At 38.4% G+C, this 17184-nt stretch overlaps 1 protein-coding gene across 1 annotated transcript in view; it reads left to right on the top strand.

Annotated features, from left to right (window-relative positions):
• Window positions 1-17184, top strand: part of CPB2 (carboxypeptidase B2) — a 77414-nt gene that overhangs the window by 50693 nt on the left and 9537 nt on the right. The window contains 4 exon segments of the mRNA XM_079137888.1: window positions 2870-2971; window positions 5098-5202; window positions 13292-13402; window positions 14443-14536. Coding sequence (XP_078994014.1) covers window positions 2870-2971; window positions 5098-5202; window positions 13292-13402; window positions 14443-14536 — 412 coding nt within the window.

The following is a 17184-nucleotide window of genomic DNA, read 5'->3' as shown; positions in this document are numbered from 1 at the left end:
TGTTCATTAAAGGGTAAATACCTCAGAGAATTTTCTCTTTTATACCCTATCATAAAACACCTTGATAACTCTTGTTCTTGCTTCAGAGCATGCTGCTATATTGCCTGATTTAGATTTTTTTAAATCATTTTTTACTACATTCCCAGTAACTTTTAGGGATCCACTTCCATGTTTTTTAAACATCTAAGACTTGGGTAATAAAAATCAATTTTATATTTAATCTTTAGGTACATCTGCTGCTTTCCAGTTACACCCAAGCTCAGTCTGCTTCTAGAATCCATGTGCCTGGCTGATGGCTGAGGATCTTAGAATGGCATCTGCTCCTTTACCTCTTGTACTCTGCTCTGTTCCACATAGGCCACTTAACCTCAGCCTATGTCACCAGCGGTGCATAACAAACTTGATGCTGAGATGCTAGGATGACATGGTTTCCAAAGTGCAGAAGGTGAAAGTGTCACTACTGTGTTGAGTTTCATGGGGAAAAGGGGGGTTCCTTAAACAGAAGCATTTTTTAATATTTCTAAAAATATGTTTTAATAGTTTTGTTCAAAAAAGTTATGTTTTCTTGACAAATTCTGAAGAAAGGGTTGGAATGATATGAGAAGAACAAACAAATAGGCGACTGTGTTCATCAGCTAGGGATTCCATGACAAGAACGGACAGTGTGGTTTCAACAATGAAGTGTGTTTGCTGCCAGTTCTGGAGACTGGAAGTCCCAGGCCAAAATACTGGCAGACTTGGTTTCTTCTGAGCCTCTCTCCTTGACATGAAATGGCTGACTCTTTCTCTGTGCATCTACATCCCTGGTGACTCTTTCTGTCCTTATCTCCTCTTCTAGGGACACCAGTCAGATGGGAATAGAGCTTACCTTAAGGGCCTCATTTTCACTCAATCACTGTCTCCAAGTTCAGTCACCTTCCGAAGTCCCAAGGTCGGGGTTTTAACATATGAATTTGGTGGACACAATTCAATCCATCACCATGTCATTGCAGAAAATATTTGGGACTTCTCTCCTGCCCTCACACACTTCTAATCCTTTCATAGGAACCATGGTGATCTTGCTCTTAGGTAATTCCTCTGAGTCTTTCCTTCCCCTTCCACAGTGATCTTTTTATCAGCCCTCCTCACAAGATGACCCAATGGGTGAGAAATTTTCTTTCATCACACCAGAAAATTTTAAGTAATTCATTGGAGTGAGGAACATCAATATTGAATAGCCAGAAAATATTTCTTAAAACAAAGAGTGAGAACCAAGAGTTCATTAAAGGCTGTTTCCTTCGTTATCCCAGGTTAGAGTGTGAAGTGAGTTACGTTTGCCAGTAAAGCTGACTTATATGACACAGCCTCCCCTATTGGAAGAGCTATCAATGCTATAGGATAAGTTAACCTCAGGTAGTAGTCCTCTCAAGTGTATTCATACCTAGAAGAGTAACGCAGGAAGTGGAATTCCAGTGAAGACATCCCTGCTGGCTTCATTTCGAACACCCCAGACACTGACAGTGTTGGTACATGTCAGCAGGTGGGGCCCCCAGGCCTCTTCGTTCTCTGCATGGGGACAGCCACTCACACACACCACTCATGGAAGGTCAGTGGCTCCAGCTCTCATTAACTAGGATTGCTACTCCTACTTGCTACTTGAAATTCCTTCTAGAAAAATTCCCAGAGGCAAAGCCAAGGCTCGACCATTCCCATTTCAGAAGCAGAAGCAGCTCCAGAATTTAGTTGGTTTTTCCTCCCACTATGATCTTGACAGAAACTGAAATACAAGCACACCCCCACCCAGGAGGAGGTCCAGAATCAAACGCTTCTCCAGAAGGAATGTTGTTTTCTCCACACTGTCCTCATCGTTGCCCCTTGCCAGTCCCCCAGCCTCACTGTGCCTGCACAGTTCAGTGGGAAACAGTGACAGTGCTGTTTGTGCTGGGTAAAACAGTGCCTTGGGCTCCCTTCACCTTGAAAAGCAAGTTTACTTTTTTGAAGTTTCATGTAAACATGAACTCTTTTTTTTTATTTTATGTATTTATTTACTTATGGTACTGGGGATTGAACCCAGGGGTGCTTAACCACTGAGCCCTTTTTAGATTTTATTTTTTTAATTTAAATTTTTATTTTTACAGACTGCATTTTGATTCATTGTACACAAATGGGGTACAACTTTTCATTTCTGTGGTTGTACACAATGTAGATTCACACCATTTGTATAATCGTACATATACATAGGGTGATACTGTCTGTCTCAGTCTACTATCTTTCCTTCCCCCACCCTCTCTCACCCCATTTTCCTCTACACCACCCAAAGTTCCTCCATTCTTCTCTTACCTGCCCCCACTACTGCCCTCTTCTTATGTATCATTATCCACTTATCACAGAAAACTTTCAGCCTTTGGTTTTTTGGGCTTGGCCTATTTCACTTAGCATAATATTCTCCAACTCCATCCATTTACCAGCTAATGCTATAATTTTATTCTTCTTTATGGCTGAGTAATATTCCATTGTGTTTATATAAAACATGAACTCTTGAATGAATGGCAAGTCAGTCTCATACACCGAGACAGGGACTCAACATGATGAACCTATAAAGGTAACTTTTAGAGGTCATATAATACAGATAAACTTTTCCTATGTTTCCATTCATTTCTTGGTACTTCTCTACTCTTTCTCTAAACACCACATTGATCAAAACTTTGACTTTATTAATTTTTCTAAATAGAAGAAGAAACATCTCATTCCAAGTGTTTTAGTTTCTGGCTTCTTCCATATACAAAGGTTTTAGAGGAATCTCCTTTCTCTGAAAAAGTTGTCTGCTTCCTTTGGTCAAGAAATACTTTGAACTCATCCTGTGACTAACCTGTGACTTCTGTTTGGACAGATCTATTCTTGGATAGAAGTTATAACTGAGAGGTATCCTGAGATGCTTAAAAAAATTCACATTGGATCCTCATATGAGAAGCACCCACTGTATGTTTTAAAGGTACGTTGTAAGGAAAGTCATCGATCTTTCAACTTGAAGGGGGTATTAGTTCTCTGGCAATATTTGTTATAACTTGGATCCTTTTTTGTTTAAGTACAGAAATATTTGTATTTCAATTATTCCTCAACTCTAATATCCAGCTACTTAGGAGTTTGTTACTACTGTTAAATCTTTTCCTTTAATGATATATTAAAGATGTAAGAGGGAAAACCCCAGTTTTAGAATCAACTCTGTGTTTATGTGATGTTAGGTAAGCTGTTTAACTTGACGTGGGCTTCATTCAGCACCCACATTCATTCAATGAAGGAAGTGGCCTGGGTTATTTTTCAAGTACTGGTTTTGTTTATACTACTGCCATTGCATTCTGACTGACTTAGTCTGAGAAAAACAGACACAGAGAGAGAAAGAGAGCAAGTGAGAGAGGAGTCTATTATTGAACAAACATTACTGTGACTTTTTAAACAAAAGTAAAAGCTGAACAACCAAACATAGGGAAATGGGAACCAGGGCAAGGATATCTGATAAAATGATGATCCATTTTAATGAACATGATGTTTTATGTTCCCGTCATAATCCACTTGGTTATTTTCAGTTGCAAAATCTTATGGGAGAGAATATAATCAACCCATACCACCATGGACTGGGTGTTTTCTCTCTTGAATAAATTGCTCTAGTAAAGGTCAGCGAATGTAGCCACTGGGAGAATTTTCGGAGGTATGACCATAATATTTCCTGACTATTACAGTTTCTAATTCTGCATTTCTGTCTTCTATCACTCTCTCCCTTAAAAATATTTAAAGAGACTGAAAAAAACGTAATCACTGGAAAAGTACATTTGCTTTAGTAATATCAAATTTACACACAAACCAGATAGGTGAGCCTCTTCAGTCACCCAAAGACAAGACTTTGTGTCAGAATTTCTCGATTTCGATCTGTCCCTGCAAGAGCTTACAGTGCAAACTCAAGACAGACCTGTGAAATGTTGAGTCCTCTTAGTTGTGAAGTCAGTCGATCAGATTACATCCATGTAATCACATACACGTCTGCCAATGATGCTTATTTCAGCCATGTTGTGTGTACTTCTTGGAACCTAGGTGTCTGGAATCTAAAAGAACACGTTGGAAAAGCATGCATCCTGGGTGCTTTAGTCCTCCTCTTACTTGACCAAGGATTGTACATAATATGAGTCTGTAGGGTTCCTCCCTATTTCCAATGAAAATAGAAAGATCATGTAAGGACTAATCTAGGCCACTCTGGATTTTCTTGACAGAACACAGGTTGAATCAGCTGGGTAATTCTGTTGACTGTGCAGTTTGATCACTCATGGTCATTTGACACTTACTTTCTTCTTGGATCTTGCTAGTTGCAGGTTACAAAAAACCCTCCTAGAGTGGTTCAGATGGCAATGTTTTACTCTCCTTTTCTTGTTTTGAAATTATAACTCTACATCTTTGTTAGATTTTTACAACACTCTTTTCCTTCCACTCCATACCCCCAAATTATATTGTAACTAATTTTTCAAATCAAATAAAGTATGATTAATTGTGAAGGTGTTGTTGAGAACTCTTTGGAAGACATCATTGAGAAAAGGTTGAGACTTCTAATTCCAGAGAGTTCATACTGCCATGCTGTTGATCAGAAAAAAGCTTTAGTCCCTTGATCTATTAGTATCAGTTTATGTGAAGATAGAAGTGTGCTTCTTCCTGTGTGAAGTGGGGAAATAGTTTACATGTAAAGAGTGTGCTCTCTGGGACAATGGTGAGGGAGTTTGTCTCCTTGTGTATCTCCACACCTCCAGCAGAAGGCTGCCCACCCAATGCACACTCCTTGATCTCTAAGGAAGCGTGAAGATATGGCCCCAAGTATTTGTTCTCTGTCCTCTGTTCAACACTTCCACATGCAGCTCCACTAGATAATTTGGGGGGGGATAAAAGTTGCTTTAAGTCAAGAGTTTGGACTTCAGTCCTCAGCCCTGACTTGGTGTCATTACTGTGACCACTAGCTAGCATCTCTTAATCTCTCTGGCTTTTAAAATTTCCCTTAAAAATTAATTATTAGCACTATAGATATGAAAGTTATTATACTGAGGCTTTCAATTTTGTCACTTTTTGGGTTTCTTTGAGCAGGTTTCTGGAAAAGAACAAACAGCCAAAAATGCCATATGGATTGACTGTGGAATCCATGCCAGAGAATGGATCTCTCCTGCTTTCTGCTTGTGGTTCATTGGCTATGTAAGTCTTCCCATCCCCTTATGCCAATGTTTCTAAATATAGGGTCTAAGATCACAGGTGTCAGAATCAACTGGGCTGTGAGTAAAATGCATTTTTCCAGGTCACGTCCCAGAATTCTTGACTCAAAATCTGCAAGTGAGACTTGAAAGCTAGGATGCTTACAAGCTTTCCGAGTGAACTTTATGCACATTAACTGTGATTTCAAGCATTTAAATCACCCTTAAGATTGTTGATCTTTTCCTTCCTACATTTCTGTCTGTAGCTAAATATTGGAAAGTAATTAAGAAACAGAATGCTATTTATAGTATGTTTACCAAGTAGAAGAAATGTCTGAAGCAATTATCTAAGTTGGGTCTCAATTTTCTCTCTTCCTCCTCCTCCTCCTTTTCCTTCTCCTCCTGTCTGAGTCGTAGTATGAATATCTTTTGCCACACTCTGCCCTTGAGAAGTCAGCTTACAGGGCAGATAATGTTTTTACATTTGTTATAGTAGGGAATTCTGTCCCTGATGAAAAGGGATTGGCATCAAAAAAAGTCATATATGACTAACAGTGTGCCAAAAACGTAAAACACAGAATGAATATAATCCTCCAAAATTAAAATGAAATCCTCTAAAATGAAAACAGAAACTTTATGCTTCAAATCCTATAAAATAGATACATATCACCTACACTGATTGAAACACAGGATCATGCCACTGGAAATGTAAGTCAAAACATGTGTCCTTCTGATAATGGTTATTATAGTCTTTGTATTCACAAATACCAGTGACACAAAATAGTTGAGCTGAGAAATTAAGAGACTGCCACTTAGATTTGTCTTAACAAATGTGGTACATCAAAAGTAAAGTTATGCCACTTGCAGTGGCGTATGCCCATAATCCCAGCAGCTCAGGAGGCTGAGGCAAGAGGATCTGGAGTTCAAAGCCAGCCTTAGCAATTTATTGAGGCCCTAAGCAACTCAGTAAGACCCTGTGTCTAAATAAAATATAAAAAAGAGCTGAGGATGCGGCTCAGTGGTTAAGCATCCCTGGGTTCAATCCCCAGTGCTTAAAAAAAAAAAAAAGTAAAGCTATTTCTGCACCACTGAGTCTTGACAAATGCCAACACCTCTATCCATGTTCACTTGCCTTAGCATCTTCCCTTCTGCATAGATGGGAGCTGCATCATCCCTGAGCCCACCAAGGACCTTCCAAACACCACTGGCACTACCTGAATCAAATGGGATTGGTCCCAACTGACCAGACCCTAACACAGCCCAATCATTGAATAATTTTAAACTTCGCCCAAGTTAGACAGTTTTAATGAAGGGAGCAGATGTTAGTGGAGAAAGGTACAAGAGAGAGAGAAAGAACATTAATTTTTTATCCTATTGTTGAACCTGAAAAGGGCTAGAAATAAACTCTAATTCATGTTGGTAAAATTGTCCCTAATAGATGCCCTTACTCTCTGTTATACATCCTACCCTCTACCCACTTGCTAAATCTTTGTAAGATTAATTTGTTTATTCCACAAATATTTATAAATTGACCATGAGATTCTAGACCCTGGAGATACAACAGGGAGCAAGATACAGCCCAAGTATTTTGCCTCCACAGTATAAACCAGATTTTTATGGCCCATGTCAACATAGTCAAGAAGTTCTATTGAATGGAAGTTTAAGAAGTTTCATCCTAGCCTATCTCAAACTAATCCAGATCATCTGACTATCACAATGGTTCAAACAATTGTAGGAGGAAAAGTAAAATAAAATATTTGGTTTTAATATTTTTGGGGAGAGGGGCAGGTACCAGTGATTGAACTCAGAAGACCACTGAGCCACATCCCCAGCCCTATTCTGTATTTTATTTAGAGACAGGATCTCACTGAGTCACTTAGTGCCTCACTTTTGCTGAGGCTGACTGAACTCACAATCCTCTTGCCTCAGCCTCCCAAGCCACTGGGATTACAGGCATGTCCCTCTGAGCCCAGTAGCTATAAGATTTTCAATAGATTTTTTTACTTCTAAAAATCAGTAAGCTCAGAGGTGAACCGAAGTCTTCATTTTTAAATCTCTCAGTTCCTTCCTCGATTCATTAAAAGTTTCAAAACCCATATAGTCTGGTCTCAGTGAGGGAGGTAGAACACTTATGGAAACTCAGGGCACATCATCTCTCTGTGTGCCTCCCATTGGTCCTCAAGAAGTTAAAGTCAGATCCTTTCTATTTCTGCAAAGGTGGTAGTGGAGACTGGGCGTGTGCATGTTTGCAGTGCCACAGCCAAAACCCAGCACAGGGTCTAGCACACTGTAAGAGCCCAGTGAATATGTGCACAGTACTTTCTATACCAACGGGCTTTTCTCATTACTAACCTCGCTCCACACCTCTGCCATGGAGAACGCGAATCTAACCGTGTACCTAGTTGATGACTTTCCAACCTCAGGACCTTCATGGAATTCTCTCTGCTTCTCCTCGCTTTAGCTGATACATGAGTTGCTAAGGATACTGCCTCACACTCGCTCTGCCAAGTACAAGGGCTGCTCTTTCACATTATCAGGTGTCCAGTGGCTAGGAGGAGTGGGTCCACAGTCCCATCCTAACGTTGCCATTGTTTTCTTTCTCCCTTGAACTTCATCATCTGGTTGCACCACCCTTGATTCTTCTTGCTATCGCCATCTACTGGCTTCTAGATAATTCCCTCATTCACAGTTCTTTATTCTCCACAACTTGCTGTCATTCAAAATTTGAGTGTGAGATTCATCTATCAAACTTCTTCTCACCTCCTTGAATTTTGCCACATTAAACCTCACTTCAACCCTGGCTTAGTGAAATTCTCCCAGGACCGTCCTCTGAATGCCAGAGAGAATGCTCTCCCTGATCCTTACATCCAAAATATGGCCATAGAAAGGACAAGGAAGAAGCCATTTAATCTGATTTAATTTCCTCTTCTGCTCCTCTCATTTCTTATACCTGCTATGCATCTTTTTTTTTTTAAATTATCATTATTAACCATAGTAGATTTCCAGTCCGGGAATATAGACTTTCTTTCTAATTTATCAGCTCTTTTCCAGGAACCTTGTTTTTACTAATTGTTCGGGCTCACATCATAAACCACTCACTTACCTGAATCCTCAATTACTTGCCCCCACTCCCCTGCCTCTTGACCTGCTCTTCAGAAGTTTCAACCCTAAACACCCCAGAATTAATTATCCTTCTTTTGAGGCATCATGTATATCCTGGCATTTATTATAACACATATGGCATTGAATTGCTGCTCTCTCTTTTCCAATCGTTAGCTTTTGAAGGTAGAAGCTACACCTAAGGTCAGTTTTTGTGCATGTTCCTATAATCTAGTATATTGTTTGGCACACACAATCAGTGCCCTCCTTCCCCTGTGGAATTCGAAATTTCAATTACTGCTTTAGGTTTAGACTGAAATACAAACCTGGGGTCCAGAGGGTACCTACATAGTACCTACCACTGAGCTAAGTGCTTCATTGCCATTGGACAAGGTCTGAACAATGTATACATAATGTGGAAATTGAGTAAAGACTGAGACCTACTCTCCTTTCTGTATTTTTAATGGTAAACTGCATCAACAGTTTATTTACAATTTTTCCATGCATTGGGTCCAATGTGCTTTTATGTCCTAATATACTCTGTGAAACGGTCATGGGTTCCAGTGTTGGGAGGTATTATTGTTGTTTAGCATCATGTAAGAGACAAAGCTGCAGTGTACCTGAGATCAGCGGAGTCGTCCTCTGTCACAGGTCCTGCTGGCAGGAACCCATCTACATTCACTGTCCCCCTGTAGTCGTTCCCTCCCGCTCCCTCCCGTGCTCCTCTCTGGCAGCCTATCTTCATCTTTCTTCTTTCCCTTTAATAGCAGGACTGCCATTTCACTTATATTACCTTCCTTGTTGGGAAATCAGACCTTCAACAAATATTTATGTGTTGCATTTTAGGTGTCAAGTATAATTCTTTCAGCTGCCTACCTCATTAAGAATGATCCATTCAGTAGATGTAAAACTAACTGTAAATACATTCACAGAATACTCTGAGAACACACTGGCTAACATATGCTTAGAGAGATCCATGATATTCTAACCAAAGTTGATAGTAAACAATTTTATTAGTACTGGGGAATGATGCTGGATAAATTATATTGTTATGCTGTATGCATGTAACAACAAATCCCACTACTAAGTACAACTATAATTCACCAATAAAAAATATGGAGAAAATATAATAAAATGTACTGTGATTTCTGGTGGGAAAAAAAGAATTTTATTAGATGTGTGAATATGTTCAAGTTACCTAAAATGTTATTTTAAAAATCATGTCTTTAACCACAGTTGAGAGTACTAAGAATCATACAATTTATAGTATTTTACAGGTTACATTACTTTAGTGTCACAATTAGGTAATCTCTATTGTATGCTTTCAAAGTATAAATAATTGGGAAAATATCAAATCTGGAAATATTTTTTAAAGTAATAACATTATTCACAGTTAAGAATTTTTTTTTTAATTCCTCTGTTTCTATAATCTTGCCCCTAATCTCTAGAATGCTGGGAAAGGAACACAGGTTTGGCCAATCACCCAGTACACTCCAATTTTGTCCCCTTTAACTGATTAGAAAAATATCCAAAGTCCCAAGAATGTTGTAAAACCACCCAACTGCTCCATTCAGGTCAACCTTATGTCAGGACCCATTTCTCCTCCAGCAGCACTGAAAAGTCCCCTTGTCACATGCTTCCTTCTATCTTTCCTTTCAACCACACCTCTCCTCTGCAATCCTGGTTTTACCTTGCCATTGCATCTCAGATCATCACCAATTCCTGCTTACTTTGGATCCTCATCTCTGAATGAACACCTAGACAGACCTACCACCTAACTGGATAAGGCTTTTGTACCAGATCCAAAAAGATATCCATGTACCAAGGAATTTGGTTAAACCCCTACATCACATCATGTGTAACAATTAACTCAAAATGCATCAGAGACAAAAATGTAAAAGCTGAAAACATAAAACCTATAGAAGAATACTCTTAGAAGTAAATCTGTACAACTTTGGATTAGGCAATGATTTATTAGAGATGAGACCAGAAGCAGAGACAAACACACGTACACACACATACACACAAAGAGTTGAGGTTACCAAAATTAAAAGCTTTTGAGTTTTTCAAAGGACACCATCCAGAATCTCAAAAGATAATTCATGGAATGGGAGAAAATTTTTGCTAAGTACATGTGATAAAAGACTTATACTCAAGATATTTAAAGAGTTCTTCCAAATCAACAATAAAAAGACAACTCAATTTAAAAATGGGCAAAGAATCTGAATAGACCATTCTCCAAAGAAGAGACACAATGGACAAAGAAAACTGTAAATGAAGAGATGCTCAATAGCATTAGACATTAGGGAAATGCAAGTCCAAGCCACAGTGAAGTACCTGTCAAACTCACTAGTATGGCTAAAATAATCAAGACAGATGACAAAAAAGGCTACATAATAACAAGTGGGGAAATTGTAATGCTTGTTAATTCCTGTTGGGGTTGTAAAATGGTGCTGCTACTTTGGAAGTTCCTCAAAAGGTAGAATTACCATATGCATACCTGAGATAATGGAACACATTAGCTTACAAATGTTTATAACAACACTATTCATAATAGTCAAAAGTGGAGACAACTCGGATGTCCATAAACTTGTGAGTGGACATACAAAATATGGTGGAATGTCGTCTTAGTCAGTTCTTTTGTCACGGTGATCACAAGTCCTGACAAGAACAAATAAAGAAGAAATTTAGTTGGCTCATGGTTTCAGAGGTCTCAGTCCAGAGACACCAACCAATTCCACTGTTCTGAACCCAAGATGAGGCAGAACATTGTGGTCCAAAAGTATGGTGGAGGAATGTAGATCAGGACATGACCACCAGGGAGCAGAGAGCAAGAGTTCCATTCACCCAGAATAAAATATAAACTCCAATGGTACACCCCAGCTGACCTACCTCCTCCAGCCACACCCCACCTGCCTAAAGTGACTTCCCAGTGAATCCATTCAAGTGGATTAATGCAATGATTAGATTAAGGCTCTTGTAATCCAATCATTTTATCTTTAAACTCTCATGTATGAGCTTTTGGGGACACCTCATATCTAAACCATTATCATTCAGCATTGACAAGAAATGAAATATTGATTCATGCTACAGTTTAGATGAATCTTTAAAACATTACACTAAGAGAAACAAACCAGGCACAAAAAGCGACATAGTTTATGCTTCTGTCTATATGAAATGTCCCAAACCAGAAAATACACACAAAAAGATGACTAGTTTTTGCCAAAGGCTGGGGGATGTGGAAGGAGTGGGAAGGAGAATGATTCCTAATGGGTGGTGATAAAAATATTCTGGATCAAATAGTGGTGATGGTTGTATAACTCTGTGAATACTATAAGCGACTGAATTTCACACTTTTAAACAGTGAATTTTTCTGGTTTGTCAACTGTATTTCAATGATTTTGTTAAGGAAAAATAGCTGTCTCTACCCCTGAGATGGCCACTGCAGCCACCATGAAGGCAGGACTAGGTGCACAGAAGACCAGTGCAGCCCATTCTCTCCCATGATCTGGAGCCTGCCTATACATAAAAAAATTCCAGGGTAACCCAGATCATCTCTCAGAGCTGAACTTTTTACTGGAAGACTCATCCAACCAATGCTAAAGGTAGAAAAATAAAGAGAGAAGCAAATAAAGAAATCCACCATCCCATGTCAGTTGAAAATTCAGCAAACATTGAAAAACTAAAATGACAAATGCATCAGTACTTGGAAAGTAAGAGACTCTCCTGATATTGTTCTAAGGATAAAATGCTACATTTGGTGCTGAAAAATGACACTAACAATGATTTACAAATTTGTAGCACAACCATTTATGTAACTGCTTGCTTAACTATTTAAAAAGTGGTTTTCTCATTCTCTAAATTTTGTTTCCTTTTATTAAGCTTTTATTTCTGACCTGTAATAGAGTAAAACAACAACTTGTGTTTTTTCTTTCTTTTTCTCATGCTTCATAAATGATTATCCTGATAAAAAAATTTTAATGACTTGTGATTATTAAATGGAAACTTGGATACAGTGTTTTAAATATTTAAAGTGGAAATGGTAAAGTTTTAGCTACAGCTAAGGTAGGTTTAAAAAACACTTTATGAATAATGAAAAAAGCATTTCTTACCAATATCTTTTATAAAGTTTAAGGCAACAATTATAAATGAATCCACAAATTGAAAGAGAGCAATATTGTCACAATTAAAAATTTAAGAAAAAAATTTGCCCAAGATGAATTTATTTAACCAGTCAGAACTTGTCCCTGTGGTTCTCCTGCCTACATATTTGGTCATTTTGGAACAGACTTTGTGGATGCCTTTGGATCATGCTGAAATGTATGACTCAAAACTGTTATGAGTCTAAAGCAAAGGAAAACATTTCAGATGGTATGTATTAGAACTCAGATTGAGTACCTAGGAAAAACTACCACAGATTTTAAAGCACTCAATTCTAGCAAACATTAAACTTCACAACAAATTCTAAAGACAACACAGAAAATATCATCTAATCAGATGGGGGAACAAGACAAGGTTAGTGTAAGTTCTGATAAGAATTATTGAAAGAGGAGCTGAACTGTATACAGGTTTTTGCTTCCTTAAATCTTTATAGAGGTATTTAATAAGACTTATTTCTGTTTTTTGAAGGAAAGCTTAAATAATGTATGGTTCTGGGACTGGGGATATAGCTTAGTGGTAGCATGTACAAGCCCCTGGGTTGGATTCCCAGCACAGCAAATAAATAAGTAAGTAAATAAACAAACAAACAAACAAATAAATAAATAAATATTGTTGTGTTTTCTGACTCCATTTAATAGGAAGAAAATGTGTGGGGCATTTACCACCACTAATTCAGTCCTTTTAAGGAATATTCTTCCTAAAAGTTAAATCTGCAAATTGGAACATGCCAAATGATTTTTTTTTAAATAAAAGAAAATCACATATTAAACCAGACTCAAGTTTAGAAGGACTTAAGATGACATGTTATCAAATGTATTTTATTTAATTTGTAGGTAACTCAGTTCTATGAGAAAGAAAAGCTGTATACCAATCTTCTGAGACACATGGATTTCTATGTTATGCCAGTAATTAATGTGGATGGTTATGACTACACATGGAAAAAGGTAGGTGAAAGTGAAGAAAACAAAACATGCCTGCTTTGGGGATATGAGAATTACAGATTGAATTATTCATAGAAAATTCCTGAATCTTGGCACAAAGGCCTTATTATTAAAAAAAATTAATTTCTATTATGGAAAATTTAAATATAAATAAATGAACATACTTGTACAGTAACCTCTTATGTTTTCATTACATAGCTTCAAGTACAATCAACTTGTGTTAGTTACCTTTCCATCACTGTGACAAAATACCTGAGGTAATCAATTTAAAAGAAGGAAAAGTTTATTTTGGCTCATGGTTTTAGTCCACGGTCCCTTGGCTTTTTGCTTTGGGGTCTGTGTCAAAGCAGAACATCATGGTTGGTACATGTGGTGGGCAAAGTTGCTTACCTCATCATGACTGGGAAGCAGAGTGAGCAAAAGGAGGACCTAGGTCCCAATATCCCCTACAAGGCATCACCAAATGTCTTGACTTTACCTCACTGGGCCCTGCCTCCTAAAGGCTCCCCAACTCCCAATCATCCCACAATCTGGGAACCAAGACTGCAGCACATGGGTCACTGAGAAATGTTTAGAATCCAAACCTGAACACAACCTGTGGCCAACTTCATTCTATCTACTTCATTCTACCTTCCTCATATTGTTTGAAGCAAATCACAGATACCATATCATTTCATTAATACACATTTCAGCATGCATCTCAAAAAGAAAAAGACTAACACATAACCACCTATCAGAAGAGGGCATCGAAACTTATGACTCATAGTTTTGAGTTGAGACACAAAGTTAAAATATTTTGCTTTTCTTCGAAGGAACTCAAAATCAGTCTATGTGTAAAACTGAGTTAAAGGAAACAAGATTAAACAAGAAGGTCCATAAGCAGCCTAGTGGAACCAAAGGCTGCAGAGACAATGCTGCGATGATGGACAGAGGTGTGGGGTGGAAGAGAGACAACCGACCCTGGCCCCTGGGCTTTATAAATTCTATACTTCCTCGAGCTGCAAACACCACCCTGGTTATCTCTTTCTGTTTTGTTTCCTTAGAATCGAATGTGGAGAAAGAACCGCTCTTCCCATGAGAACAATCGTTGTGTTGGAACAGACCTGAATAGGAACTTTGCTTCCAAACACTGGTGTGGTAGGTTGCTTGCTTATTTCTAGTATTGCTGCTTCATTAAGAGGGTGGAAAGATTGGGAATTCAAACTAATTATAGGAGAGGCTCATCTGAGATGGGGAATAATTTAAATAACAAACTTTTGAGGTAAATGTAATACTATGAATGTTGACTAGAATCAGCAAATCGCTTTACTCTTTCCTCCATACTGTTTTCTCATCTTTAAGAAAAAAGGAGGTGGGACCAATTCTTTAAGTTCCCTTTGGGCTTCAAAATTCCAGATTCTATTATCTTAGAATAAGATGAAGATCTTTCCTTAATTAATAAATAACACTCATCCTCAGGATATCACAGACCTGGGGTGGCATTAGGGCCTCTCTTTTTCAATTGTGCTGGTAAATGTTTACCTTCTATAGTGTTTGAAAACATTTTTCTTTTGTTTTCTCTCTTCACTTTTGTAAATTCTTTTATGAATAATATGAAGAAGATACTAGCAAATAATTAAATAATAATGTAAAAAAATAGAAAGATAAGCACAGTGGGAATTTATCATTCTTTGATTTGAATGAGCTACAATGCCCAGTGAATACTGATTTGAGCACTTGAGAACAATCTGCTCTCAGGGAGGTAGGTGTTAGTTCATCTTTTTTTCCATAGTATTACTAGTGCTATAAAACAAAGCTACATTGAACAATGAGTTTAAATCACCTGTATTTTTGAAAATGGGTACACATGACTCTGTGGGGACAAGAGAGAGATGGTATTGCACCCACAAAAACATCCTCATTTTCCCACACTTTTGTGTAATTCAGCATGATCGCATGCATTTCCTTCAAAAGAAGTAAAAATTTGTGATGTTGAACTTCATCACTATCCCAGAGCGCGTGTGGCAGTCTCACCTTGCTCCTTTACTTCCTTCCCCTTCTAGATTAGAACTCCGTGGGGGCTTTACCCAGCCCAACCTGGTACATGGAGGGCTCTCACAGAATGCTGCTTTCATGAACCTGTGAATGCATTTAGTTGCCCTGGGAGTTACAGATGCAGAAGGACCACAGAGGAAGAAGCAGTTAATCCTGATTTGGGCATAAGGGAACCAGCCACTCAGGGTGTCTCCCTAGGAGCCATCCTTGAGATTGCCTAAGAAGAGTGTTCCCAGGGACCCAAAAGCTGCTGCAGCACTGTTAACTGTGCAGGGACTCAAAGTAGCAGCTGCTCATTTGAAAAATAATTCAAATAAATAGAGGGTTACTAAGTGCGAAGTAGTTCACATATTTCATCTCCTAGGTTTAACCAGCATAGATACGCTTTAAAAGTTCAGTCCCATCCTAGTCCTTTCTATGTTGCTAATAACAAAAGTCTACAGACTGGGGAAGTTATAAAGAAGAGATGTTCATTTTGGCTCATGGTTGAGTTTCAAGGATGAGGGGGTCACTCTGGTGATGACCTTCTTGCTGGTTGAATCCTGAAGTAGCATAGGACGTCACATGGCAAGAGACAGGGAGTACTGGAGATATGTAGCCAAAATGGATTTTACAGGAGATCCACTCTCAATTTAACCCATTCATGAGAACAGAGCCCTCATCACCTCTTAAAGGTGCCATCTCTTAATATCTCATAGAAGGATTGAATTTCAACTGAAGTTTAAAGGGGACAAACTAATTCAAACCATAGCAAGTCCCTTGTCCAAGGACACATTCCAAATAAGTGACAGAGCTGGGATATAAACCCAGTCTGATTGGATTTTTCAAAATTCTTCTATGGCAATCTTTCTTCCATCATTTCCCTTTCAGAACTTCTATTTTACTTTCAAGCTCTTTGCATGCTCAGTTGTACTTTTCACGTTGAAGTCAGTGTCCTCTTGTTTGAATAACCAGGCAGTCAAAATGTATTCTGTTATTGTTATCAAGAAATATCTCAGTCCCCTCTTAAGCAGACTGTGGTTTTATTATATAACACAAGAGTTAAAAGCAGAAACAGCAAGCAGCAAATATAAAAGCAAGCATCCCCAATAGAACAAACACTAACATCTCTTCAATGCTGTGTAAACAAGACAGTGAGAAAGAATTAAATCTCTCTTCCTTGTCCATACAACCAGAATGTGCCTATGTGGTTCTTTATGTAAAAGAGCACATCAGGAAACTAACATGGACTACTTATTCATTTTTTATGCTCATTTTATTCTAAAGTATGTGTGTGTGTGTTTGGAGATGGGGTTGGGGTAGGTTGCTGGGAGATATCTTAGTATACTCTGGCTGCTATAACAAAACACCATAGGCTGTGTGAATTAAACAACAGAAATGTATCATCTCACAGTTCTGGAGGATAGACGATCAAGATCAAGGTGCCAGCAGAGTGAGTTTCTCCAGCAGTCTTTCTCATTGGTTTGCAGATGGCCATCTTCTTGCTGTATCCTCACAAGGTCTTTTCTCTGTGCAAGTACCTACCTGGTGTCTCTTTCCTTCTCTGTTCTTTTAAGGGTACTAGTCATGCTGGATTGACTAGTGCCTCACTCTTAGAACTTAATTTAGCCTTATCACCTTGGAGATCCTATCTCTGAATACAGTTACATTGGGCATTAGGACCTCAAAATACAAATCCAGTCCATACACAAGGGACATGAGGATCTCTGTTAAACTTCATAAGATAGCATCATTCATATTATAAAATACTG

The sequence above is a fragment of the Sciurus vulgaris genome (genome assembly GCF_902686455.1).
Source record: "Sciurus vulgaris genome assembly, chromosome: 4".
In the NCBI taxonomy this organism is placed as follows: domain Eukaryota; kingdom Metazoa; phylum Chordata; class Mammalia; order Rodentia; family Sciuridae; genus Sciurus; species Sciurus vulgaris.
This window is presented reverse-complemented; position numbering and strand designations above follow the sequence as displayed.